A 26,325-nucleotide genomic window follows, 5' to 3' on the forward strand; every position below is an offset into this window, starting at 1 on the left:
ACACACTCACAGGGGTTTGTCATTCATCCACCAACACTCGTATCTGCTCGGACTAAACGTGGCCTCATGATTCCCACCGGAGCCTTTTACCCCTTTCTTTCATTTCTCACCCACAGATTTGTTACAGTGGATTGTTGATAGCACATCATATGGAAGGTAGGTTGCGGTAAATGTGGTTGTTTTCATTAATTGCTGACAAAGGGGCTGTAGTTTAGCAGCGGGTTGCTAGTCCTCATCTCATTAAAGCAGCATTAGCTGTTAGCCGCTGGTAACTGTGTTTCATTCAAAACATGCAAACCAGTTTACGCTCAGGACAGCAGCTCTCACAGATGGTTAAATCTATCTCCCCGTGTGAGTGTTTGAATATTTAACATAGTATTATTTTGGTGTTTATTAGCTAACGTTACCTGGGCGATGGCTAGCTAAGTTAACGTTAGTTACTTTGCATATAAACTATCACAGACTAGCTTATCTTGTTTTGTCAGGAGGTGGTTAGGTTTGTTTTGTTCAGTAGCTGTAAGTAACAAACGTACATGTCGTTTATGTCTGGGATTAATATTATTACATATTTGAGAGGATAGTGTTGGAATAAAAGCTACTCGTGTGCTAGCTAGCTTGGACGCTAAAGAACTGAATTACTGCTCCAAAGCTCCCGACACATTTCCATGCAGTTTAGGAAACACCACATGCCCTCGTAAGAAAGCCTTTAAGGTTGTTTGAAAGTGCTTTTGCTTGTGTGTTTTCAGACGGTGGTTGCGGGATGGACGCGGAGCTGGGTGCTGACAGCGCCCGCAGAAAGATGGAGGCGGCGGGCGAGGCGCTGGAGATCGTGCCGCTGGAGATGTATGATTCAGCCCGAGCTAAAATAGCGGCTAACCTGCGATGGCTGTTCGCCAAAGCTTTCGGAATCGGTGAGTTGATTTAACTTTGTTTATGAATGAAAACAGGACCGAAAAGCAAGACTTGTATTTATTAAATTGATTTATAGACTCTGTGTGCTATGTAATCAAAGACAAGTTGGCTAGACAGCCAGAAAAAAATGTGCCTCTCCCCTTACTGTGGTATTATCACCTGGCATCACTGTACCTCGATACTGGGCAATTTATTGATAATGATAAACCATATTCATAGTTAGGCGTTGTCGTGGTGCATGCCCAAAAATGGTATTTCCATACTACTTGTACACACATACTATGGTCTTTACATAGTACTTAAAATGTGTCAATGCTATATTTACCACAGCAAAATGATCCAGTGGCAGAAACATTGGATCGCACTGGTATCAGATGATAATACTGTGGTACTTTGATGGATGCTTCTGAAATTCATGTACCTAACCAGGGTATTTACATAGTACTCCAAGCCCAGGTATTTCCAAGAGTTCATGGTACATGTCTGAAAAAACATGATAGCAGCATGGTACTTTTTACATTTTTTTGCAAGTGTGAGCTAGAGGTGGGTGATATGACCGAAATCGTATTTCGCAATAACAGTATCCACCTTATTTTGAAGTTATTTTCTTCAGAGACTTCCAATTAATTTGACGCTATTGGTAAATAACTAGAATAATAGCAATGTGCACTGAAAGCTACAAACCAGTGTTACCATTATTATGATAATATGTGAAAATAATACAAAAACAAATATCAGTTTGCAATATCAAGCAGCATAACAGAATGTGCAAGCGCTTTTATTCACATATAGACAGTTCCACGATCTTGACATGATACTCCAAGCTACTTAAAATACCCAAAAACTGGTTTTGCCATGTACATGTCCAGAAAAACAAAACAAAAAACATGGTGTTGCTATTGTTATTATTCACAGTGGATTGATTTTAAGCAGTACACAAAATGAAAACTAGTCAAGATTTATGGAAATACTGCTCAACAGGTCAAGAAATATTACAGATGTACTTATATTAGAGCTGCGCAATTAATCGTTTCAATTATTATAATTATAATTATAATTATTTCTGTTACAATGATTCAAATGATCACAGAATTACTCGGATAAAAGTTTATAGTTCAGAACATTGATGTCTACGGTAGTGATACAAATAGAGTAAATCACCTTTTGAAAGTAACCCGACGCTTCAAATAAAGAGTTTATCAATTAAATCATTACACCAGAAGGTGGTGACAAGTGACTGGTAAAAGATTCTTTATTGAATCATTCATTCAAGAGATTCGTTCAAAAATGCTGATTCATCCAGCAATGAAACAAGTGAAGTCTTTATGAGTGATTCATTGAATCATTCATTCAAACCAATTTTCTGAATAATAATAATAGTTCATTCAAATTAACTACACATGTTTCAAATATACTTCAGCAATTAACATTTTGTCAGAACTTCTAGTAAATTACATATTTTATTTAGTTGTCCATTCAGAATCGTGTGGGAGAATCCAGAATTGTGCAGCTCTAACTTATATATGACCTACAAATGTTTTGGCTTGGAGAGCCAGCAGTCTGAGTCCACCGTTGTTGTATTTGACAGTCAGGATCAAAAGCATTTGTCCCTTCTGCAGTGCTTGCACATTTGAAATGTTGTGGATGAACAGGAAGGGTTTTCCTAATGCCACCAACTCCCTGTCAGCAGATATAGAGTGCAGGCTGTATGTGGGACACCAAGAGTCTGTCTTGTATTTCATGTATGTGATCTATGTTAAGTTTTAAAAAAGTCAAGCTTTTAGACATCTGTAAAAGAATAATTCCCCCAAAATTGAGAATTCTGATGTGATTTACTCGCCCTCTATCCAGAATTTCTCTCTTCTGTGGAACACAAATAAAGCAGAATGTCAGCTCGTGCAGTGCACTGTATTGCAATACATATGCCATAAGATAGGTTTCAATATACTAAATTATGGCACGTAAAGACATTAATTACCTGGTGCAAGTACAATGCATCTTGATGCACATTTTATACATAAAAATAAAACTTTCCTATTTCGATAATTAGGCATTATTATTAATTTCTGTTGTCAATCAGGGTTAACTGTTTGAGTGCCTTCATATGGAAAAAGCAATGACCAGCAGACATATTTGCTCCACGTATATTTTTAGCCTCTGCTCTAGTATCAGTCACTAATGACTGTTACATATGAGCACTGCAGTGTGTCGCCAAATGTGATCAAACTTTTAGTGGGGTGGACTTTTTTCACTTATTGTTATATGACATGCATTCATTTATTTATTTTATTGGACAGATTTAGTATTGATTCATGGTGGTACCAGAAGAGTGGCACACAAAATATGTCTTGAGCATATGGCTCCTATTAGATCATCTCATAAGACTGGCACAGTGGAAAGGGATCCCATTAGAGGATGTATTCAAGCATGCTCTGATATGTAGCCTGTGCCCCCTCTAACAAAAAAGCACCCCAATCTGCCATCATCGGTGGGTGAAACAAAAGTGGTGTGTAAGACTCCTGACCTCGTTTTAAAGCTGAGGAAACTGTCTCTCTGCTGTTGAATGTTTAATTATCTGAACTGTCTTTGCAGGGTGTGTCAGTTTGCCATAACAGTGATGGGTAATAATAATAACATGACTGTCAATAATTATTGTTATTAACGTGGGAGTTATTTAATTACTGAAGGGGTTAGACATGTGCTTGTCTGTGGGTTGAGGTTCAAATAAAGTTTATTCCACCATTATTGTGGAGTAATTTGTCCTCCCCCTCGGCTTTTCTGTTATTCAGGAAATTCCCTTCGGTAAAGCTGTGGTTAAAGCGGAGTTGTTTCAGAAGTGGGCCAGATTTGAAGGATTTCTTTGGATTCTGATGATTACTGCTTTGAATGTCCAGTTCACGTTTTTCAAGATAAAAAAAACAAAAAAACGTTGAATACTGCAGGATAAATACAAATGCTTGCAACTGGGCCCTTATTTAAGGCTGTCATATTATCTTCTTCTGCTTCTTGTACTTTGGTGTATGGTAGATATTTGAAATTTTATGCAGGGCTCGACATTAACTCGACATTGTCCGGAACAAGTGAAAGATAATTATACTTGCCTGACCCGACAAATAACCCGATTAAAACATCAATAAAAAATATATATAATGGGAATTACCGAAACACAAGTGATTCTGATTTTATTTTATTTATTGTAAGTGTCAATTGATGGTGGATAATATAATGTACTGATGGTGACAAGGTTGCCCTGTTGTTGAGGCTCGTGCAGCCTCTCAAAGAGAAATCGAAATAAATGTGCACACACAAACAAACTCGGTTAACATGCTGCGGTAAAAATTTGAAATGTGGAGTTTTTATATTTATAACATATGACAAAGTTAAAGAGTTAGTTCACCCCATAATGGAAATGATCACATAATTTACTCACCCTCAAGCCATCCTAGGTGTATATGACATTCTTCTTTCAGCCAAACACAATCTGAGTTATATTAAAAAATATCCTTTAACTTCATAATGGGAGTGAGTAGCACCTGAGATTTTGAAGCTCCAAAAAGAGCATGCATTCATTATAAAAGTAATCCATATACGGCTCCAGGAGGTTAATAAAGGCTGCCTAAAGCGATGTGATGCTTTAGGCAGTTCTTTATATTATAGAAATATAGAACTAGTAAAGGCACAAGGTGTTTAATAATGGTATGCCAAATAAATTTAAAGAAATGGTACAGGACCTATGGTTGATGCTTTACACTATATATTCTTATAAATTCCTAAAATGTTTAAACTAAGTTGATATCCCTGTGCACATTAATGCAATGCTAAAATCATTCTCCTGTGTAATAATATGCTCTAAATCTGCTGTATTGAAACACAAGACATGCTCACTGTAATTTTCCAGTCTTTAAACAACCCGTGCATGTGGCAGACGGACTGGTTTGGAACAAAGCAGACAGCTCCACGTGGTTCATCAGAGGGGGGGGGGCAGGTGTGTGTGCATAAATGCATGATGGATGATTGGACCCAGTGCCTTCACATTTAATGATATGGTTCTCCTGGGGGATGCCGGTGCAGAGGGCGTCGAAATATTTGTGGTTGGTGTGGATGGAGCAATGGCTGCCCAGACTAGGACATGTCTGGCCTTTCTTGCCAGTGTTTGAGCCTCATGGTTGCGGCCAGACCCCCAGCTGCCACAGCACATCTGCGTCTGCACAGGAGATTTCATGATGAGACTAGGGCCCTATGTCTTGCTTTTCACACCATCACGCTATAGTCTAGCACATAGTGCCGTAGATGGCAACAAAGCAAGGGGTTCCCCGGCAGATTGCATCTGATGACATAGAAACTGTAGCGGCAATAACAGTTGAAAACATCCCAAGTTTTTCATCAGTATCTCAGCATCAGTAAAATTTGTTTATATCCTAATTTATTGTTTTCTCATCCTGTCAGATCACATCCCAGAGGACCTGCAAGACCCTTTCTACACAGATCAGTATGACCAGGAACACATTAAACCCCCGGTGATCCGGTTACTGCTGTCCTGTGAGCTGTACTGTCGCGTGTGCACCCTCATTCTCAAAGGAGACCAGGTGGCCTCTCTGCAGTCCCACCAGTCAGTCATCCAGGCCTTGTCTCGCAAAGGCATCTATGTCATGGAGGGCGATGACACGCCTGTCACAGATTCAGATCTGTCCTGCCAACCAATCAAAATGGTGCGTTGCATTCAAAATGTATTTGGTCATTTTGTATCTTTGGATGTGTTTGGAATATAGTACTACTTTTTTATATATAGTAGTATATAGTACTAAATTTTTACAGTATGCTGAATGGATAACGTGAGTTTGTATAAGACGTGATTGTATATATTTAATAATATGCATGATGTACATTTATTATTGAATATAATATAAACGTGACGTTAAAAAATATTTTTTGTATAACATTTATATTCATTAATGTTCATCAAATGTATACTTTAAAAAAAAGAAAGTATTATAGCGGATTTTGTCATGCCGGAGGGGATATATATATATATATATATATATATGTATATGTGTGTGTATATATATATATATATATATATATATATATATATATATATATATATATATATATATATATATATATATGTGAACTCAGGGTTCAGATAATGATACGGTTTTTGAGTCACGGATCGGACCATTTTTCAGATCAGCAAAAAACAATAAATAAATATTGCTTAGTGGGTGGGCAAATGTCACTTTGCTTTTCATTTATTATTCAAAGTCCTGTTTAAAGGAGAAGTTCACTTTTAAAATGAAAATTCTGTCATCATATAATCACCCTCATATTGTTTCAAACCTGTATGAATTTCTTTCTTCTGCTGAACAGAAAGGAAGATAGTTAGAAGAATATCAGTAACCAGACAGTTTTTGGGTCCCATTGACTTCCATAGTATATTTTTTTCCTACTATGGAAGTCAATGGGACCCAAAAACTGCCTGGTTACTGATATTCTTCTAACTATCTTCCTTTCTGTTCAGCAGAAGAAAGAAATTCATACAGGTTTGAAACAACATGAGGGTGATTATATGATGACAGAATTTTCATTTTAAAAGTGAACTTCTCCTTTAAGTACTTTGATACCACAGCAAAATCTACTGGCCGAACTAATAAAGTTCAAACATTAGGATATTAAAGACAAGTGAACAGTCTGTAATAAACTACAAGCATAGATAAATACAATAGAACAAAGTTACAAATGAAGTAAGGTCTAACAGAAGTATTCAGGTAAAGAAATGTAATAATTACATTTAAAATAACACTGTATTGTTCACTGTATAAATTAAATGTAGATTAATCTTTATTAAATCTGTGTTTTGTTGTTTGATTAACATTAATGTCATTGTCAGCAGCAGGTATTTTATAGGCTGCTGTCACTTTAAGACCTAATTCACAGATCCAATACAGTGATACACATCTGATTTCTTTCTCAACTGTTTACATTAAATTAAGACATAACCTACTGTGTTTAGAAGAATACTTGCAGAGACTGGTACATTTGTCCATTTAAGTGCAAGGAGACGTGAAAGATCAATTCAGTGTTTGAGTATGGAAGTGATTTCTCTCTTGTCCTTCGCTTGAATGATTAAACGTTAAAACGTTTCACACTTCAACCCCTCAATGTTAAAACCAAAACTACGCCCTTGGTTTAATCACTTCAAAAACAGCGACATTACCACCTTGTTGCTGAGTAATATAAAGTAGAGATTCAGTAGAGAAGTTCATTTATTAATACTTTCTGTTGTGCTATTGAATGTTTCTGTGTGTGTGCACAGTGCGATCGATCTCCCATCTCTGTGTGTGTGTACGCGCAAAAGTCACCACCAGGGTGTTTGATTTTGTTTTTGTACACTGCCGTTAGTCAAGAGCCCTACCCCCATATCTCTGATATTCTACTGCCAAGAAATGGCAGGGGTCCCGTATGGACCTTTGTACCCAGCCCCAGGTCAAAAAAGCCCATCCCCAGTCCTCCATGATATTCTGCTGCCAAGATATGGCTGGGTAATATTAATTTGGGTTTGCTAGGGTGTTTTAGGTGGTTTGTAGGTAATGTTTTACAGCCCCAAGTTAAAAGACATTCCTAGATATGATCCATATGACCTCTTTTCGATTTATATTTCTTGTATAAAGCAGTAATGGCATAATTTGAAGTATTATTCACATCCATAGCACACGCACCAGCATTTTGTCTGGAGGAAGAAACGATAATCGTGATGGTTGCCTTAGCAAGCGCTAATTACAGTCCAGAACCAGACAAAGAAAAAGCAAATGTGATATGGAAACTGTGGTTTGCAGAGATCTTCCTGTTGTAGATATCTCTGCACTGACAGGAGAAAGCTGCTATTGTTGGCATATCCAGCTTGTGTTTTTCCTTTCACGTATAACCACTACAATCACCTGTCCAAACAATTAGTGTGATCAGTGCTTGAGCTAAAGTAGCTCAGAGCGGAGTGGATTTCATTGATTCACAGCTGTATTTGTTTTAGCCAGTGATGTGCTTTCTCCAGTGAATGGTGAATCACTGATGGTGGTGAATCAGCATTGTACACTCAACCGTGTTTTTATCACTTCTAATTCAAATCTTTGTGGTCGATCCCACACCCTGTGAAGAGCCTAATACAGTCTGATCCACACAAACCTGTTAGACCGAACAGAATGGCTTTGTGGGGTGTGTACTGTGTAGGTACAGCATGATGACTTTTAAGAACAGAAGTATAGGCGTCATTTGTGTGCATTGAACCGGTGTTATAGCATCAGTGCTACATAAATACCTGGCATCAAAATGTCAGAATGGAGTTCCCTCACTAGTAAAAGTCACAACAGGGATTTACAAAATGTATGATGTGAAGTGCTTAATTTTTTTTACTTGGAATGGGATACTGGTGTATTGCTTACTGCACTGTACATTACCATTCAAAGGTTGAGGGTCAGTAAGTAAAAAAAAAAAAAAATAAAGAAAATTAATACATTTATTCTTTAAGGATGCATTAGATTGATCAGAAGGTACACTAAAGACTTTTAAATTGTTAAATTCTATTTAAAATAAATGCTGTTTTTAAAAAAAAGCTTTCTATTTATCAAAGAATCCTGAATAAAAAGTATCCGAAAGGTTTCCAACAATTATTAAGCAGCACAACTATTTTCAACTTTGCTAATAATAAAATATTTTCTTGAGCAGCAGATAAATGCAATAATTTTTTGATCAAATAAATGCAGCAATGGTGAGCATAAGAGACTTCTTTCACAAACATTAAATAATCTTACAGACTCCAAACGGTAGCTTATGCTTTTATGATTGCAGTTGTTTTGCAATTTTAATAGTGTCAAATATCTTAACGCTTGGTTGTCTGATCAACTAATGAGATTTAAAAAATAACGGCTGATTCAGTCAAGTTGACAGTATTTCATTGGGGGACACGACACAGTGTGCTCTGGTTATATTGCACGTATTGGCAAATGTAGTTGGTCATCTTGTTTTTTTAATGCAAATTTCATACTGTGCGCTGCGCTGTACACATACTGCAGAGATGGTACAAATAGTGTGATAGGGTGCTTTTCTGCTTTAGTACAACGTTTAGCTGAGTCCAAAGTCCATCACACTCCAATCTTCTGACATGCTTTCTGAGAAAAAGACTGTGAAAGTTCGCTGACACTTTTGGCTTGAGTCACGGATCAGTCCGCTGAGATTGTGCTGGCGTAAGAACTAGTCAGTCGTTGACTGCTGTTGAGGTTGCCATGGTAACTGGATGGGCTTTGTTCACACTCTCAAACTAAGACTGAATGTTCAAGTGCTTGGTGTATTTTGTAATAGGTTATTAAAATCATGAGGTTGTGTACACAGTTGTAACCAGCATGAGGAATGTTACATAAAGGTTTTTACATTTCATGAGAAATGTAAAATATTATGTTACCTACTTCATCTTGACTGTGCTTTTTGGCAGATTAACTGGACTCAGTGTTTTTATTAGCTAGAGCTGTATGCCCTTCTTTGGGCTAAATAGGAGATTCCTCAAAGCTTTGTGCACATTTTTTCCCTTTCTTAGTCTGAGGAAGAGCAGCACCCTTAAACATTTGGACTTTCTGAGTATAGGGACGTTTCTTTTATTAGGTTATAATAAAGTAGTACCAGTTTTGTCAATGTCCTGTGAGAAACTGTGAAAGAAACATTTTACTTTCATATGCATTATATTTATTATAAATGATTAATATTAATTTATTTAATTTTTTTGCATGATGCTGGTGTGAAACAAAGTTTTTGTGTATCATAGGCTAATTATGAGCAACTAATCGCTAACATACAGTTAGAATTTTGACTGATTAAAATGATCAGTTAAATGGTTTAAAAAGTAATTTAAGTAAATTTTTAAAGTCATTTTTCAAGATATTTTAAAATGTTTTCTGCATGGTTAAAAACACACTACACTTATAAAATTGCATTTTTGATAGAGAAAAGAAAGGGATAAATCTCGTACAAGTTGCATTTTATTCTTAAATTCGGAAATAACGTAAAATACCGGTAAATAAAGCTAAATGTTTACAAACATAATAAACACTTGTTATTTTTAATGGGTCAAAGACTTGTTTAGTAAGATTATGCCTGAAAAGGTTTTGGATTTTTTTTTATCATATGTTAATAAAAAAAAAAAAAAAAAAATGTGACACTTCTCTGTCCTCTGTTTTGCGGCACAGAGTTCTCACATCCCCATGATTGATGCTTTGATGATGGCCTACACTGTGGAGATGATCAGCATTGAGAAGGTCGTGTCCTGCGTGAAGCGGTTCTCCACATTCAGTGCCTCCAAAGAGCTCCCCTTTGACCTTGAGGATGCTATGATCTTCTGGATCAACAAGGTGTGTTTTTTTTTTACTAAGGGTGTGGCCCTTAGTCATGTTTGTATTGGAACTGTCCTTGATGTATCAGATTAACTTTTTAACAGAACACAGTTTAAATGGTGAAATTTCGGTTTGAATAGACACATTGTTACATGTACTAATAGCTTACCTGCATTTGTCTAGTCGCCTAGGGGGCCTTTCAGTGCTTGGCCAGATCATGTCCATTCATGCAAGCATGAAGACCTCTGCCAGCACTTTTAAAAGAAGGCTTTAGAAACTTCAGATGTTTGTTTTGAATTCTTTTATATGCATCATAGCACTTCCCTTCTTTGTGCTGCAGGTGAACCTGAAAATGAGGGAGATCACAGAGATGGAGCACAAATCAAAACAGCATCTGCTGGATTCTCCAAGTCATCAGAAGGTACCAGACATCCCAGCACAAGTGTTTCACTCACAGATTGTAAAAACTCTCTAATTCTCAGGCGCTGTTTAGACCTGGTTTTAACATCTGTCTTGAGGAATCCATTCACAAGTGAACATCGTTAAAGACAAGTGTAAACAGGGATGTATGTGTCTAGAAAACATTATTCAAACTGCATTGAAGGAAATGTTAGTGGGAAAGCGGTTTTCTTTCTTTTTTTAGTTTAGTTTGGTTTTGTAAATAATTGCAATTTTAATCTAACAATTAGGCTTTTTTTTTTTTTCTCCTCAAATAATGCCGCCCCTAATCTCTGATTTCAAGTGTTCACATACTGGAGACGTGTTTGAGAAATACAATCGTCTGACCACTTGATTGTATCAAATGCATCGGTTGTTAATACCAGGTGTAAACAGGACCTCAGGTGTCAACTGAAATGTCAAGACTCATCTGAATACATAATACTAATGTAACAACAAAAGGCTTGTGGAAATGATCTAATATCTTCAGTGGCATCACTCCTTCTGTTTCTCCTCTAACCTCATAGCAGGGTCACATCTGTCTGCTCTTTTCTTCCCTGACTTTACATCTTCTCTGCTCCTCTTCCCGTCTCTTTCCCTCTAACCTCCTCCCTCGCTACTGGGATAGTCTCCCTCAAAATGGTATTGGAAACTAGTACCTGTAAGTTTGCTGTGAGTGCTTCCTCTCCACTGCACGCGTAGTATGTGTCAGTCCCGACATGCGCCATCACCACTCAGGTCACGCTTTTATCTAATCAGTGCACACTGGAAGACTCGCGCTGTAATCGCGCAAAACGATCTGCCTTTCACCCTTTGAGCACATGCAGTTATGAGCTAACACATGCCGCTTAGCGTAATTTGTATGTGTGTGTGTTTGTGAGAGAGTCTGTGTGTGTTGGAGTCTCTTACTTTGGCTTTCGTCTTCTCATCCTTTGCAGTCATTTCCATCTTCATTTGTCCATTTCTTGTTCTGTCTGTCTCTCGGCTTAGTCTGTCCTTCAGGCTGATCTTATGTTTGTACCTGCCCATTGCATGCTGGATCTTGTGGGGGTCTCATGAGTGGCACAGAGATCATCTGTCTCCATTCTGCTACCTTTACCTTTAGATCTGTCTAGCTTTCACTGTGTCCTGTCTGAAACCTAGACTTGGTGTCTGTTAGGGCTGAACACTTGAATACATTTACAAGATTATGATTATGGCTGCTGTGTTAAATGTGTAGATGCTGTAGTGGTCGACCAATATATATGGTTTATATGCATGCCGATATCTGGCTTTTATTTTAATTATCGCCATTGGCTGATACATTTATTTTTTTCAGTGTGTCTGATAAGAGTCGGAGAAGAGGGACTTTTATTTTGACAGCACTGAAAACCACAGTGCCTGCTAACAGATCTGTCTGATATAAATCGAAACGCTATAATACTTTGTTCCGTATACATATACCTCTGTGCATGACGGAATTATTTCAGTAAATATGTCAAATAAATATATATTTCATTACAGAAATTATTAATGTATTATTTACTGTCTTTAAATGTGATATCATGCATATTGGCTTTATATCAGCCGTCTGCTTCCCTGCTCTCTAAGCCTGCGGACTCACCGCTCTGCACATTTTGTATGTCTGCCTTATCTGACACACTTAGTTCAGTTCATGGAGCTCTTTTCTAACAAGCTAAAAAGTGTTTAAAGATGACATACAACATGTGCAGAGCAGAGGACTGGAGTTGAGAACCACTGCTATAAGATATTGGCATTGGCCAGCAAACAATCCACATCAGTCGACCACTACATTTGCGGATCGTTTGTATTTTGGGTTCTTGGCTTTTTGTTGGTTTACACAGGTGTTTTATGCAACCATTAATAAGAAAGTGTAGTTGTAGTCCTATATGTATCAACAGTGTATTAATGTTTCTTGCTCTTATGATTCATATCATTAGTTGTTGTTGAATTAAGTTTATTGTGATAAACTATTTTGTGGCCAGTCACTGTTCTGCTTTATTGTTGCGTAAAGGAGCAGTTTACCCAAAAATTAAAGTGCCATCATTTATTTACCCTCATGTTGTTCCAAACCCTTAATATGGTGTTGCTTTATCAATGGAATATAAAAGGAGTAGTTGAGAAGAATTTCCGAAGCTGATCTTTTCCGCACAACAAAAGTGAATGAGAACTGGGCCTTGGACCTGGACATTTTAGAGCTACATTGGAGCAGAATAACTCATTTTGTTTTAGTGCATAAGTTGTATTGATATTTTATGCAAGTTGATATTCTGAATGCACATTTTACCAATTCCAAACCACATCAATCTTAATAACTACTATTAATTTTGTATTTAATCATTTATAAGTGATATATAATTAAGGAAGGTCGGAAATGAAAAAATGGCTTATATTCAGGTGTTCGTAATTATTAAGAAGGTTTTCTTTTACAGGTAAAATGGACCAAAAAAGAGATTTAACTCGCACTGAAAAGTCAAAAATGATTAAATGCTCATGAGAAGGATGCAATACTAGATATTGCGAAATTAAGGCGTGACCAATAGACAGCAAAACGCTCATCGGTTCAGCAGGGTCATACAAAAATAAGGCCAAGAAAAAAAGACACGTTAACTGGAAAAAAAAAACACCGGCACAGAATGCCGCTTCAGACAATTCCCATTTTGTCAAGAATCCTCCTAAGCACAGTCTTAAATTGGTAAAAAAAAAGTGGTAAATGAACGTAAAGAAAAAATAGGATGTGTCAGATCCCCGTCAGGCCTTAAATGTCTTAATAAACCTGCTGCTGTTTGTGTTCTTAATGTCAATCAAAGAACAAAAAAACAGAGAAAATCACACTGCTCTTGACTGAATAACTTTTGTAGCTTTAATAAGGATTAATCTATATTCAATTTATAGGCCTAATTAGATAAAATAAGTAGAAAATAACCTCAGCGTTGAGCCCTGATGTATTAAAGGCACAGCTAAATGTGACATTTATTACAATGGGTTTATGTGAAGATTGTTTTAAGTTCACTTAAATTAATTTATTTTTTTTTTTTTTTTTTTTTTTTTTTTTTAAAGCTTATTATATCTTAAAATTTATATTATATTGACATTATTAATACTATTAATTATACTGTAATGTTGAATGGCTATAATGAATGGCTAAAATTTAGGGGAAAAAATCAATCAATCAATAGAGATCAGTGTCAGAACTGGTATCTGTGATACTGTCCTTCATTCATAGTGCTTCATAAAAGGGTGCCATAAAATGTTTAAATATACTGTTTTTGTTGTTTCTATATTGTTTTGGAAATTTGATGTGAAGGTATTACAATATAAAAATATATTAATTTTTTTTTAATGTTAGGTGCAATTAATTACAGAAAAAAGTGTGATTGGTGAAAAAAAATAACCGATTGACAGCAATTTTATTTTATTTTTTTGACAGCCCCAGTCCCTATTCACTTTCGTAATATTGCATTCTGCTAAACATCTCTTTTTGTCTCTCTTGGAATTATTATTATTATTATTATTATTATTATTATTTTTTTTTTTTTGAATGACATGAGGTTTAATAAATGACAATTTTAGTTTTTTTTTGGTTTGTTTTTTGGATGAACTAATCCTTTAACTTGTCTGTTAGTCTTAGTCACTAATGTTATAACTGTTGTCTAGTGGCTATCTAGTTTTGTTAGACCGACAAATACTCTTATATTTAGCCTCAAGGATCAAATATGTTCCTCTTGCAAAAGTGCCTCTTGCCTACACGATACCAGTGCCATATACCAAAGGTTACTTTGTGGAAAAAAGCCTGTTGTTGTAGGTGGTTTTGACAGTTTGGCCTCCTCTCATGTCACCTCTAGGTACGGTATCGGCGGGATCATGCCTCAGGTAGACAGCTGCCCTTCTTCCCCCTGCTGGAGGACCTGATCAGGGACGTGTGTGACGGTGCTGCACTGCTGACTGTGGTCCATTACTACTGCCCAGACCTGATGAAGCTTGATGGTAGAGTGAAATAACAGACTAGTTAACTAGTCTTAGTATTCTTAAAGGAATTTCAGACCTGCGTGTAATCTCTTCACTGCTAGTGGCACCAAATCTAATCAGGTCTCCTCCACCCTGCCCCCTAGTTCCTCCTAAACAGTTTAAGTAGACCCAGTTACGCCATTGGTTGAGAGAGTTGTTGCTATGTCAGGCAACTTAAACAAACAGAACATGTTTTGATGGCGCCACAGAGCTTACTTTTTTGTAAAATCAACAGTTATTTACTGCACATTCAACTGGGAAAGGAGAACGTATTTTAACACACTGTCCCTTCAAGATTGGTGCTGCACTTCATTTTAATCTTGTAAATCTTTACGTATGAAATATGTTGATTGAGCCTTTATAGACATGTCATTGTTTTTTTCTCAAGATGCACAGCAGTAATTTTTTTTTCTAAGGAATCTTTATAAAAGCTACTTAAATGTCCTAATTGAACTAAGGGCTAATCCTGGGTTAATCTAAGCCCTGTCTGTTAAACCAGGCCCATGCTTTTATGGCTCACAGTATGACTTGTAAAGTACAATGAGGAAAGAAACACCTGAAGGCCCAAAACTGAGCAAAAATATGCAATTGGGTGCAATTACTGATATTTATATGGCCAAAAAGTAAGATAAAATTCTGATCTTCAACCAGATTATATAACGATGTAGCAGACTACTTACAATGTAAACAAATTGAGACACTATATTTTCCAATAATATGTCTTAGTATGATTTAAATGCTTAGATTTAAGCTCTATTGTTTTTAACTGTGGGGGGCAAAACATATAATGCAATGCAATACAGTGATGATTGAGACATTTACAAATAAATATTCCTCAAAAGTCAGATGTATCATATTTGATACTCTAATTTGAACAGATTTCTCTAAAGATATGATGTATGGATAATCAAATAAACCTAAGTTGCTTCGGTCCAGTAAATGAAATTCAGTAAAACAATCAGTAAACAATTCAAAGCAAAAAGACGCATGTTCCCAGTATCTGAAAGGACACGTTTTTAGAATTATACTAAAAGGCCTTTTAGTATTAAAGTACTAAAAAAGTAAAGACTATCAATCAGACGACAGAAGGCATTTAGCAGGTTTTTCAGCGATGCTTTGATTCTTGATAATTTAGAGGCCTTATAAATTTGCATATCAAATATGATACAGTAGGTATCTTGAAGTTTGTGTTTGTTGGTTTGCTTTTTCATAATGTTGATTGACTGTAGTTTTATTCCCCTGGTGCTGTACCTCGTAACAGTCCTCTGAAATGTTCTTTTCTGATACTTCAACTCGCTAGCAAATATTGACCTCGTTTGGATTCAGCACTTGGTTTAGCGTTCATGAATTTCAGAGCCTGCATGCCTCAGGATAGCTTGTTTGCTAACTTTGTGTTTTATGTTATCTGCAGACATCTGCTTGAAAGAGGTGACCTCAATAGCAGACAGCCTTTATAATATCCAGCTGCTGAAAGAGTTTTCCAATGAGTACCTTAACAAAAGCTTCTATTTGACTTTAGAGGACATGTTGTATGCACCTCCTGTGCTCAAGGTAAGTTATTCAGTTATGTATAATGCATCTCATCATTAACAGGACGTTTCATTTCCCTATGGATCTGTTCTTGATTTATTTGCTGTTTTTTTTCTTTCTCTGCAGCACAACATCATGGTATTTATAGCAGAGCTCTTCTGGTGGTTTGAGATTGTCAAGCCTGAGTTTGTCCAGCCAAGAGATGTTCAGGAATTTAAAGATGGTGAAGAGTTTTTAGTTTTTTACTGTGCATTTGTCATATTATTGTGTGAAGCGCCTATAGTTGTAGAGTTGCCTTTTTTGCTGACATCTAAGTTTTTTAAACCAATAAAGATTACATGAAGCCTCAACCAACGTCCTCAAAAGTTGGCTATTGTACTAATAATTTGACTTAATATTATCATTGCAGCAAGAGCAATGACTCAGCCCAAGAGTGCCAGGCCTACTGTGCCCATCTCCAATGCCACCAAACGGAGCTTCCTGGTGTCTCCTGGTGTGGTTGATCCAGCTCTTCCTGTCCAGAGCAGCCCGGAAGTTTGTAACAGGTACTTCCTGCACCCTGAAGAATCTGAGCCTCTGTAAGTGCTTCATGGTTTTGTCTCTGTTCCATGTGTAAAATCATTCATTGTGGTAGTTGTTGGTGTAAATGTCAGTGATCTGGTCGAACACTGTTTCAATGTAAAAATATGCCTTGGTCATTCTCAGATTTCTTTCTAAATAAACTTATATCTAACATTCCCTTCTTGCTAAACTAAAACTATTTATACCAGGCAGACCCCTACTACTTCAGCTACCAAGTAAAAAAAACACCATGCACCAACTGAGTGTTCACTATGACATTCTTCACAAAGTAAAATTATAAAACTTCTGATGCAGAGACTTTAGAAGTTAGGCTATGTTTCACATTTTAGTAGGCCACCTCTTAGAGGGTGTTTCAACTAAAAGCAGTTTCAAGATGACGGTTACTTGGTTATCTAGAGGTATTACTGTTATTTTTCTTCGTTTTCTGAAAAGAAAAAAATAGCCTCAAGATAACCTGGTTAAGATTTGTTTATTTTGTAATTAAGAATGGGTCCAACACCCTACTAGTCAATTAGTTTGTGCTTTAACTTGCAGACAAAGTTTAAGCTTCACATAGTTTTGCACATCCCTAGTCATGTGACCAATACAAGATAGATAAATAAAAATGTAGGACCTCTGTGGGCTTTTATATGTTGGGAAATATTGCTTTTGCATTCATGCATGCACTTTAGAGGGAACTTGGCTTGCATGATTATGATTCACGCTTGAATCATATATTGTCTCATAACGTCTTTTGCCTTGTCATGTTCTGCCTGTGTTTTTTCTGCATGCTGAGACAGTACTGCACTGCCCTGCCCTGCCTAACTTAAATTATTTTAATAAGTTCACTTTGCTTACTTTTATTTCACAGCCGAAGTAAAAATAAAAGCTACTCGGAAAGAAAATACATTTTAATGTCATGCTAGTGCTCTATAATTGTAGTATTCAGACTGTTTTAGATGAAGTTATTCTTTTTAAGGTCCTAAACAGAGCAGTGCTGCTTGTCTATATTTGTCCATCCACATGGAAAATGTTTAGTGTCAGTTACGATTAGATTTTGGCTGGATAGACCTCTGGGGGCCTGGAGATCATTCGTCCTATTTTTTTGTGCTGGTGGTTTGCCAACCATGTTCTCTGCTTGCTGTTTCAGTAATAAGGGGAGTTCCAGCTTCAGCCCCTCCCATCCACTTCTGCCACTGAGACAAAGAAAAAAGAAGGCTCAGCCAGGAGAGGAAAGCACGGGTATGGCATCAAGCTTCTGCTGCCATTCATAGAAATAGTCTTTAACTAGTTTTTTTGTTGTTGTTGTTTTCATGCTCACATGAAAGGCACCCAAAAATGTTGGGTCTCAGATATAGTTAATTTGTGTTTTTTTTTTTGTTTTTTTTTTAAAGCTTCTTTGCTTAAACTTTGAAAGTTGGATATTCTGTCCATTTGTTTATTATTATAAACTTAGTTTAAATGGAATCTGTAACTTAAGCCGTTTAGACAGAATACTGGGGATTAGTTATTTAGAACAAAGTCCTAACCAGAATGTTTGAGTAATATGATATTTGGCTTAAAGAAAATGAAGTTGGTTTTAGCCCCATGATGACCCCCCCACCCCATTATTTGTATGACTGTTAAGGCACTTTTTTCCTGCATTATGGTTATGTGAATGAATGCATAAATTATGAAATATACTTACAATTTGTTTCACTCAATTTATGCTTATTTACATAAACTGTTGTATTGTAATCATTTTTATTAGTTAATTTTCATATGGGGGTATACTGAGATGTGTCAAGTCAGCGGTTGTTTTAGTGTGTGACTTTGAATCAGGTAATCAAATTCTCCGACTTGTGCTTTTCTTGTTAGCCTGTCGAAATCGCTCCAATTCTTTTACGCAAGAAGCTCACTCCAGAGGATCTGTGGCTTGGTCAGATAAACGGCAGAGGTACAACACTATTGCTAAATATAAGTACTTAAAACATATTTTTTAAGATATTACATTGATTTTATATTTAGTTTGGTAATTCTTGTCTTATAATAATCAGGCCACTGTCTCAGCTGAATCGGTATGTTCTCCACTCTGCTACGGACAGCGATGCAGACTTGGCATCGGGCGACAGTGTTAGTCTGACTTGCTCTATCAGTGAGGACAGCCTGGCTTCCACTGTCACACCCAAGCACCAGAGCCATCCGGGTTATGGCAGTGTTAAACGGGTCAATGGCCATGCTCTACTGGGCAACGTTAACATGGATGAAGAGGATGAGCTGGTAACCATTGCCAGGACCGATTCATCTAAGGACGACATCACCCTGTTAAACTCTGAGGATGCAGAGCATACCGAGGGGGTAGAGAGTGCTACCCCTGGTGCTAAAACATGCATTTGGGGAAGACCGGAGGAAGCATCCTCAGAATCCCGAAACACCAGTTTCTTCCTGGAACCTTTGATGCCTGCAGTTCTAAGGCCAGCCAAAGAGAAGTCCGTAAGCCTGAATAAGGAAGAAGAGTCAGGAGAAGGGCGGCATCGAGGGTCAGCACGAAGAGTGGCAGGAGCAGAAAGTGCTCTTTCATCTTCCAGACGGAGACCTCCACACACCATTAACCGGACCTTTACCCCCAACTCCAGCTCTGAGTTTGAGACCACTATAATTGAGCACAAATCCAGTGAACTTGTGCCTCTAGTCCCTGGGCAAACGCAAACTTTCAAACCACTGGCGACAAGTAGCGTTGAGCAGTCTTCTGCTGAGCGGTCACCTGGGTTTTACCTTCATTCATCTGTGCCTGAGGACAAGAGCCCTATCCAAGCATGGGACATCCATCCAGGGTCTGATATAGAGACCGTGGAGACCATTGAGGAGCAGGATGCAGAGCTCACCAAAGAGCTCCATCCAGACAAGAAACAGTTCTATGAGGAGGACGAAGAGTCGGCCAAGCTGCGCGAGGACATGAATGTAAAGGAACATGTGGATAAGGATGGTGGGAGCAGGTGCTCTAGCCCTGGCCAGCAGTCCCAAGTCAGCAGTGTGGCTAGTGGCAGTGTGCGCATGACCAGTTTTGCTGAACGAAAGATGCTGAAGTTTGGTAGCAACCAAGACATCCGGTCCAGCACAAGTAGCTCACAGCGCACAACACCTGATGGCTCAGAGAGTTGCCCCCTTCCTCTGACCTCCTGGAGGATAAAAAGAGACCAGAGCCCCACACCGCAGAACAACGACAGTACCAACATGCTGGCCTCTGAACTTGTTCAGCTTCACATGCAACTTGAAGAAAAGAGACGTGCAATTGAATCCCAAAAGAAGAAGATGGAGGTCTTCACGGCAAGACAAAGGCTTAAGCTTGGAAAAGCAGCCTTCCTGCACATAGTAAAAAAAGGGAAGAGTGACACACTCCCTCAGCCTACAAAGTCTGAGTACTACTTGAAAGATGGCCAAAAACTCAATCAAGAGAAGTCATCAAAAGATGATACCTGTGTTGATTCGAGAGATGGGCCGAAAGAGGCTGAAGAGCCTGAGAAGGCATCTCTCGAGTGGGCAGGTGGGGGACCTGTGCCCCCTAGTGCCTTAGATATGGATGAAGAGATAGATCTTAATGAATGCAACCGCTCCATTGAGTTGCTGAACGAGGCCATAGGAAACATTCAGCAGAAAATGATGCAACTTTCACTCCAGCAGGAAGTGCTTATGAAGCAGAATCTCCAGTCTCCAACAGGTGCTGCTCAACTACCTAGCAGTGACCAAAGTAATGTATCTGAAGCCAGGATCAGAGCTTCTATACATTTCGTTGAACCAAGTGGCAGTCCTGTGATGCGAAAGCCGCCCAAACTAAGTTCAGCACGGTCACGTTCCAAACCATCAGAGCTGTTGCTTAAGGAGCACAGCAAAGGGCAGAAGAGCACTACTCCTACACCTACTGACAGCCCCTCTGCCAGGTTAATTCAAGGAGCCAGGCCCCCCAAAACAGAACCTGAGGACATTGTGCAAAGCTCTTTTAACAAAGACAAAGGGAATCCAAAAAGCACTACATTCCACCTTAATGATGAAGCTAACTTGAGGATCTCTAGGGAACCAAGTTCTGTGGCGCTTGGTGTCACTTTCGAAGAATCTATGTCCAGTACCTTACAGGACACTGAGGCTACTTTTGATGATGGGCCAGCGAGGGATAATATCTCCTCAGAGGACATTTCTAGAGGAAAAGTCAATCTTATTGAAGTAGACTTGTCTGATTTGGCTTCCAACCCAGATGAAGAAAGCACAGATGTTTTGGATGTCACCACTGATGGAAGTGATGGGGAAAAGAAGTCTGGAATGGGCTTCTTTTTCAAGGTAAAGTCATATAATAGATTGTATTGTTCTGGCAAAGTGTTTATTTTATGTACTGCTAACATTTTATTAGTGGAACCCCCTAACCCAAAGTATTAAATGACATGTAATTTGTCCTACTTCCACTTTCACCTGGACCTGTAAGCAAACCACACTGAGCAATACCCTAGCAAAAACAAACAAACAAACAAAATACACTCAGAACGCTATAGCAAACATATAACAACACCCTGGGAAAACACCCAGGTGAATACCGTAGTGTTTCAGAAATGTAAAAAGCTAAAAAGTTTTGTTGTTAAATGTCTGCAGGATGAGCAAAAAGCAGAGGATGAATTGGCCAAAAAGCGAGCAGCATTTCTGCTGAAACAACAGAGGAAGGCAGAGGAGGCACGGCTCCGCAAGCAGCAGATAGAGGCTGAAAGTGAGCTGAAAAGAGATGAAGCCAGGTATTGACAACCCCTGAAGTGCTGTCCTCCAGGAATATAAAAACGCTAAAGAGAAGCTCTGCATTTTTTTTATGGAGTTTGTATGTTTAAAGCCTCTCTTCTCTCCCAATTTCAGGAGGAAAGCTGAAGAGGATAGAATCAGAAAAGAGGAGGAGAAGACTAGGAGAGAGTTGATAAAGCAGGAATATCTTAGAAGGAAACAGCAAGAGATGTGTGAGGAGCAAGAACAGCCTCAACCCAAACCGAAGACCAAGGCCAAAAAACAAAGGCCAAAGTCTGTGCTGAAAGAAGAACCTTCACTTCATATGCTTTCCAAGTGCCATGCTGCCAGTAAGTTTTAAATCATGCCTTCTGTTATTGCATTATTGCTAAGTTACATTTTTGCTAATAAACTTTTGATGGCATTTAAACTGAAAAAATGAAACTGTCCCTCACCAGATGAGAATCTCATCAGTGCCCAGTCTGGTTCTAGTCTATCACTGGCCTCTGTGGCCACCACTGAACCAGACAGTGTCAATTCAGGAGGGGCGGGATCTCAACGGTAAGTCCTTCCCACTGTCCTACAGGGTGTGTGCCTATGCGTGCTTGCATTTCATTAATTTGTTTCAGAATCAATCGAATGTGTCCAGACTGTGACCTCCAGAGCACATTAATGTTGCTGTTCGTTCTTTCCACAAACAGAGGGGAATCAGTAGAGTCATTTCCAGGCCTCAGTCGCAACTCCAGTCGGACTACAGAGAGAGATTGGGACAACGGTTCCACCGCGTCTTCCGTTACATCAACATCCATGGCAGAATACACCGGTGAGTTTTTCACTTTCCATTCTGTTGGAAGCAAGTGGTTTATATTTGTGTTGATGCTCAATAGCTGTTGGTCTTATGTACTAAATTATTTAAACTTCTTTAGATTCCTCTGCACCAGGACAACTTCCTGCGTTAAAAACCGCAGCATGCTGCTGATATCATCTCGACCATGCATTAGCCAGTATGTTTGTCTTTGTGCTTGAGCACATACATGTTTTGCTTGTGCAGACATTAGTGGATGAATTTGTCCTTTAAGCCTGAACTCTCTGAAGTGTTTCACTTTGCTCTGCAAAAATGTTTGGGTTCATGTCAGTTATTTGGGTAATGCTCAGAATTGCCTAGTTACATTACCATTGATGAATGTTATCTTAACATTCACCACAAAGAACCTTTGAAGCATGTAAGGCAATTGTTTAGAAGGAGAATAGACAGGTTTGTGGCATTTGTTGGGTGTCAGAGTGATGGATGAGGTAGTTTAGCTTCTAATCATGGAGCTGAGAATCTCCTGTACGCATCAATGAGAGCTGTATATAGGGTTCAGAGAGGGACACCATGTCCTATCTAAGTGACATAACAAATTGACAAGCGATAGATGCAAGTTGCTCCACATAAGTTGAATTCTAAACATTAAATATTTTCTGTTTAAGTGATTTTTTTTTTCTCATGTGATAAAGCTTTTTTTTTTTTTTTTCACTTTCACTGTGGACAGAAAAATAAAGAAAATAAAATTGCTCTGAAAAATGCAGTCTGCTGCATATGATCAAATCGAAGTAACGATTGTGGTACTATTGTCTTTGGTCCTCTACAGAAGTCCCAGTGAGCCTTTTTTCTTCTCATATTGAAAGTCTTTTTTATTCAGCAAGGAAAGTGACAGCAAAGCGATTTATGATGTTTCGAAATATTTCTATTTCAAATAAATGATGTTCTTTTTAATGGTAACCCTTTACATAATACATTAAGGTCTCAGTTGTTAACATTAATTAATGTGTTAACTAACATAAACTAACAATGATCAATATATTTGTACAGCAATTATTACCTTTGTTAATGTTAGTTAATAATGATCATGTTAGTTCACAGTGCATTAACTAATGTGAACGGATACAACTTTTGATTTTAATAATGTATATTTGCAAATGTTGAGATTAACTTGAACTAAGAATCAACAATTTCTACAACATTTATTAATCTTAGTTAATTGTAACTAATGTAGTTAATTAATGTGACCTTACTGTAAAATGTTACCTTTTTAAACTTTCTATCAGTTTCCACAAAAATATTCAGCACAACTGTTTTCAACATTGACAGTGATATATTAATATTTCGACACATTTTTTGTGTGTATTTGTCCGTTTAAGTGCAAAAAGACACGGAAGAGAACTCAGTTCAGTATCGCACACTATACAGTGTGAGAGGCTACTGTCTGTGCGCACGTTCTGGATGTGTGCGCTGTACAGAAAACAGCGTGTGAGTCGTCTTGCGCTTGAATGGTTTAAAGTCATATTAAAATGCACACAAAGCAATCGATATTATATTTTTATACTTAATATTTTAATTGTATAACAAGTATCCGATTCCTGGCCTTAAGTGTCCGATTCCAGAATTGGAATTGATTTTCGATTGCCAACACTAATCTTGGTGATCATAAGATACTTAAAAAAAAAAACAGACCCAAAACCTTCAGAAATAGTGTCCTTATAGGACATCCATGCTTTTCCTTAAGTGTTATATTGAAGTTTTAATATTTTTTTATATAAATATTTTGTCACTGTAGGACCCAAGCTTTTCAAGGAGCCAAGCTCGAAGTCCAACAAGCCAATAATCCACAACGCCATCTCTCATTGCTGCTTAGCAGGAAAAGTAAATGAACCACAGAAGAACTCCATTCTTGAGGTATGTGACCAGTTTGGAGGTTCATGGCGTGCAAATAATATTGTGATGTTGCCAATAAATTTTGATAATGAACTATAGTCATTGAATTGCCTCCTTTTTGACCTGTAGGAGCTGGAGAAGTGTGACTCCAACCACTTGATGATTCTCTTCCGGGACAGTGGGTGCCAGTTCAGAGCCCTTTACTCCTACTTCCCCGACACAGAGGAGATCCACAAGCTCACCGGCACAGGGCCCAAGAGCATCACTAAGAAGATGATCGACAAACTCTATAAGTACAGCTCGGACCGCAAGCAGTTCACTGTAATCCCCGCCAAGACCGTGTCCGTTAGTGTTGATGCGCTGACTATCCATAACCACTTGTGGCAAGCCAAAAGACCCGCAGGACCAAAAAAGAGTGGAAAGTGAAGTCAGATGGCACTCGTAAGATCTGCACTTTTACATCGAGGCCAGTAATCACTTTATCTGCTTCCGTCAGAGTTTGGATGGAAGAGGCTCGCTGGACAAACAAACAGGCATGAGCCAACATGCACTTCATTTGAATGTGTTTTGGGTTGAAGTAGTCCTTTACCCCCAATCCTGTGGTCTTTTTACCTGATTAATTTTTTTGCTACTTGAAGTTTTTCTTAGTTTGGCACTGAATAGCGAAACGCTTCCCCCATGATTGTTTTCGTTTGATTTGTTTCCCTCTTTTTTTTGCAAGGGATATGAATATTCCTTTTACCATCTTCAAAACATGTCTGCTGCCTCTGAGGATTGCCAGAACTCGAATTCATGTAAAAAAAAAAAAAAAAGCTGACTTGCCTATCAAACAAACTTTTTTTTGCCTCCGAAACATGCTGCTCCTTTGTTGTCGCTGGGACAATCCCAGGTCTGCGTACTTTTGGCCTTCATGCGTTGTGGTACTATGTCTGTTTATTCAGTGCTTTAAAAAAGCAGCTCAGCTGTAGCCCTTTTTTTTTTTTTTAACTCGATGGCCCTTTCGATAGGGAATCAAACAGATCTTGATACGTGTCAGACGCAGTTCTCTTCTCTTCTGTTCTACTCTGTAGCGGCCTCTCCACTGGACAGTCTTTACTATGGTGCACTTATGATCATGTTTTAGTGCTTTTATTATCATGCAATGTAACCATGTTGATGTTGGCACTGGAGCTTTTTCTCATGCGAAGAGCAGCATGCTCTGTTATGAAGAGTGTCGCTGTAAACGATTTGAATGACAGTATTTAATATATTCATAATCGGTTACTTCCCTTGCAGTCGCTGTCTACTTATTTACCAAGGTTGAAAACATTCCAGAGCGAAAAGTGTCAACACTGCCGACATCCTTGTGTCTAGACGTTCGAGAACACTCACAGAAGCCTCGTGTTTGGTGTCAAGATCAATTGAGTGTTGCACATGCACTTTATTTATTTTTTTGCTCATGAAGGTGTATAGCTGGGTTAGAATTTCAAAGGGCTTACTAAACCATTTTTTGGCTCCTAAAGCTATTTGTTGAAAAGAGAAGGTACTCTGTTATACACTGAGAAACATGTGAGAAACACTAACACCGAAAAGAGCACACTGACAGAACCTTAATGACTCTTAAACTACTGTATCCAAATAATAGGTGTTAGACTTGTCTATACGTCGCTGCATTTTGTTTAATTTTTAATTGCAGTTTTGTATATTATATGTGTTTTTATATCTTAACTAAAAGATTGTATTGATGTTGATCACCTGTTTTTTTGTTTGTTTGTTTTTTAAAACACTACTACTCATTCTTTGTCATTTTGCTTCATTTATCATACTATTATTTATTTTAAATAAGACTTTGAGAATTAATAAATATTTCAAGTCAATACATTCATTCTCATTTCTTTTCCTTTTAATTGTTGACATTCTCATCTTTCTTCCACTTTATTTTTTAACACCTCTTGCTTTATACAGTAATTGCTCTTTGCCTCATTCATTAATGCATATTATTATGAAGTGTTAAACATTGTACATTTTACTTTTACATGATTTTTCATGTAATTTTTTGGCAGTTGATAAACTTTTATATCAATAGCTTTATTGTCA

At 37.9% G+C, this 26,325-nt stretch overlaps 1 protein-coding gene across 3 annotated transcripts; it reads left to right on the forward strand.

Moving 5' to 3' along the window:
• Nucleotides 1-26,313, forward strand: camsap1b (calmodulin regulated spectrin-associated protein 1b). 3 transcript variants are annotated; one of them, XM_084114407.1, is made up of 18 exons: nt 1-156; nt 747-911; nt 5,359-5,621; nt 10,140-10,301; nt 10,624-10,704; nt 14,567-14,708; nt 16,141-16,280; nt 16,386-16,482; nt 16,669-16,837; nt 17,971-18,062; nt 18,678-18,756; nt 18,857-21,131; nt 21,438-21,574; nt 21,690-21,904; nt 22,013-22,115; nt 22,256-22,377; nt 24,152-24,270; nt 24,379-26,313. In XM_084114407.1, exons 1-18 carry the CDS (start codon nt 150-152, stop codon nt 24,673-24,675), a joined length of 4,665 nt encoding a protein of 1,554 aa, XP_083970533.1. In that variant the 5' UTR covers nt 1-149; the 3' UTR covers nt 24,676-26,313. The 3 variants fall into 3 exon arrangements, with proteins under 3 accessions (XP_083970533.1, XP_083970531.1, XP_083970532.1); XM_084114405.1 differs by lacking the exon at nt 1-156 and adding an exon at nt 279-351; XM_084114406.1 differs by lacking the exon at nt 1-156 and adding an exon at nt 279-351 and having other exon boundaries at nt 16,669-16,804.
• The last annotated feature ends 12 nt before the right edge of the window (nt 26,314-26,325 follow it).

Source organism: Abramis brama, assembly GCF_963993115.1.
Source record: "Abramis brama genome assembly, chromosome: 5".
Lineage (NCBI taxonomy): Eukaryota > Metazoa > Chordata > Actinopteri > Cypriniformes > Leuciscidae > Abramis > Abramis brama.

Bases quoted from the DNA above. Each gene is read 5' to 3' on its own strand.
- camsap1b (XM_084114405.1), top strand. From the start codon at position 291: ATGCAAACCAGTTTACGCTCAGGACAGCAGCTCTCACAGATGGTTAAA. The intron at 352-746 runs GTGAGTGTTTGA...GTGTGTTTTCAG, and splicing joins GGTTAAATCTATCTCCCCGT to ACGGTGGTTGCGGGATGGAC. The intron at 10,705-14,566 runs GTACCAGACATC...TGTCACCTCTAG, and splicing joins ATTCTCCAAGTCATCAGAAG to GTACGGTATCGGCGGGATCA.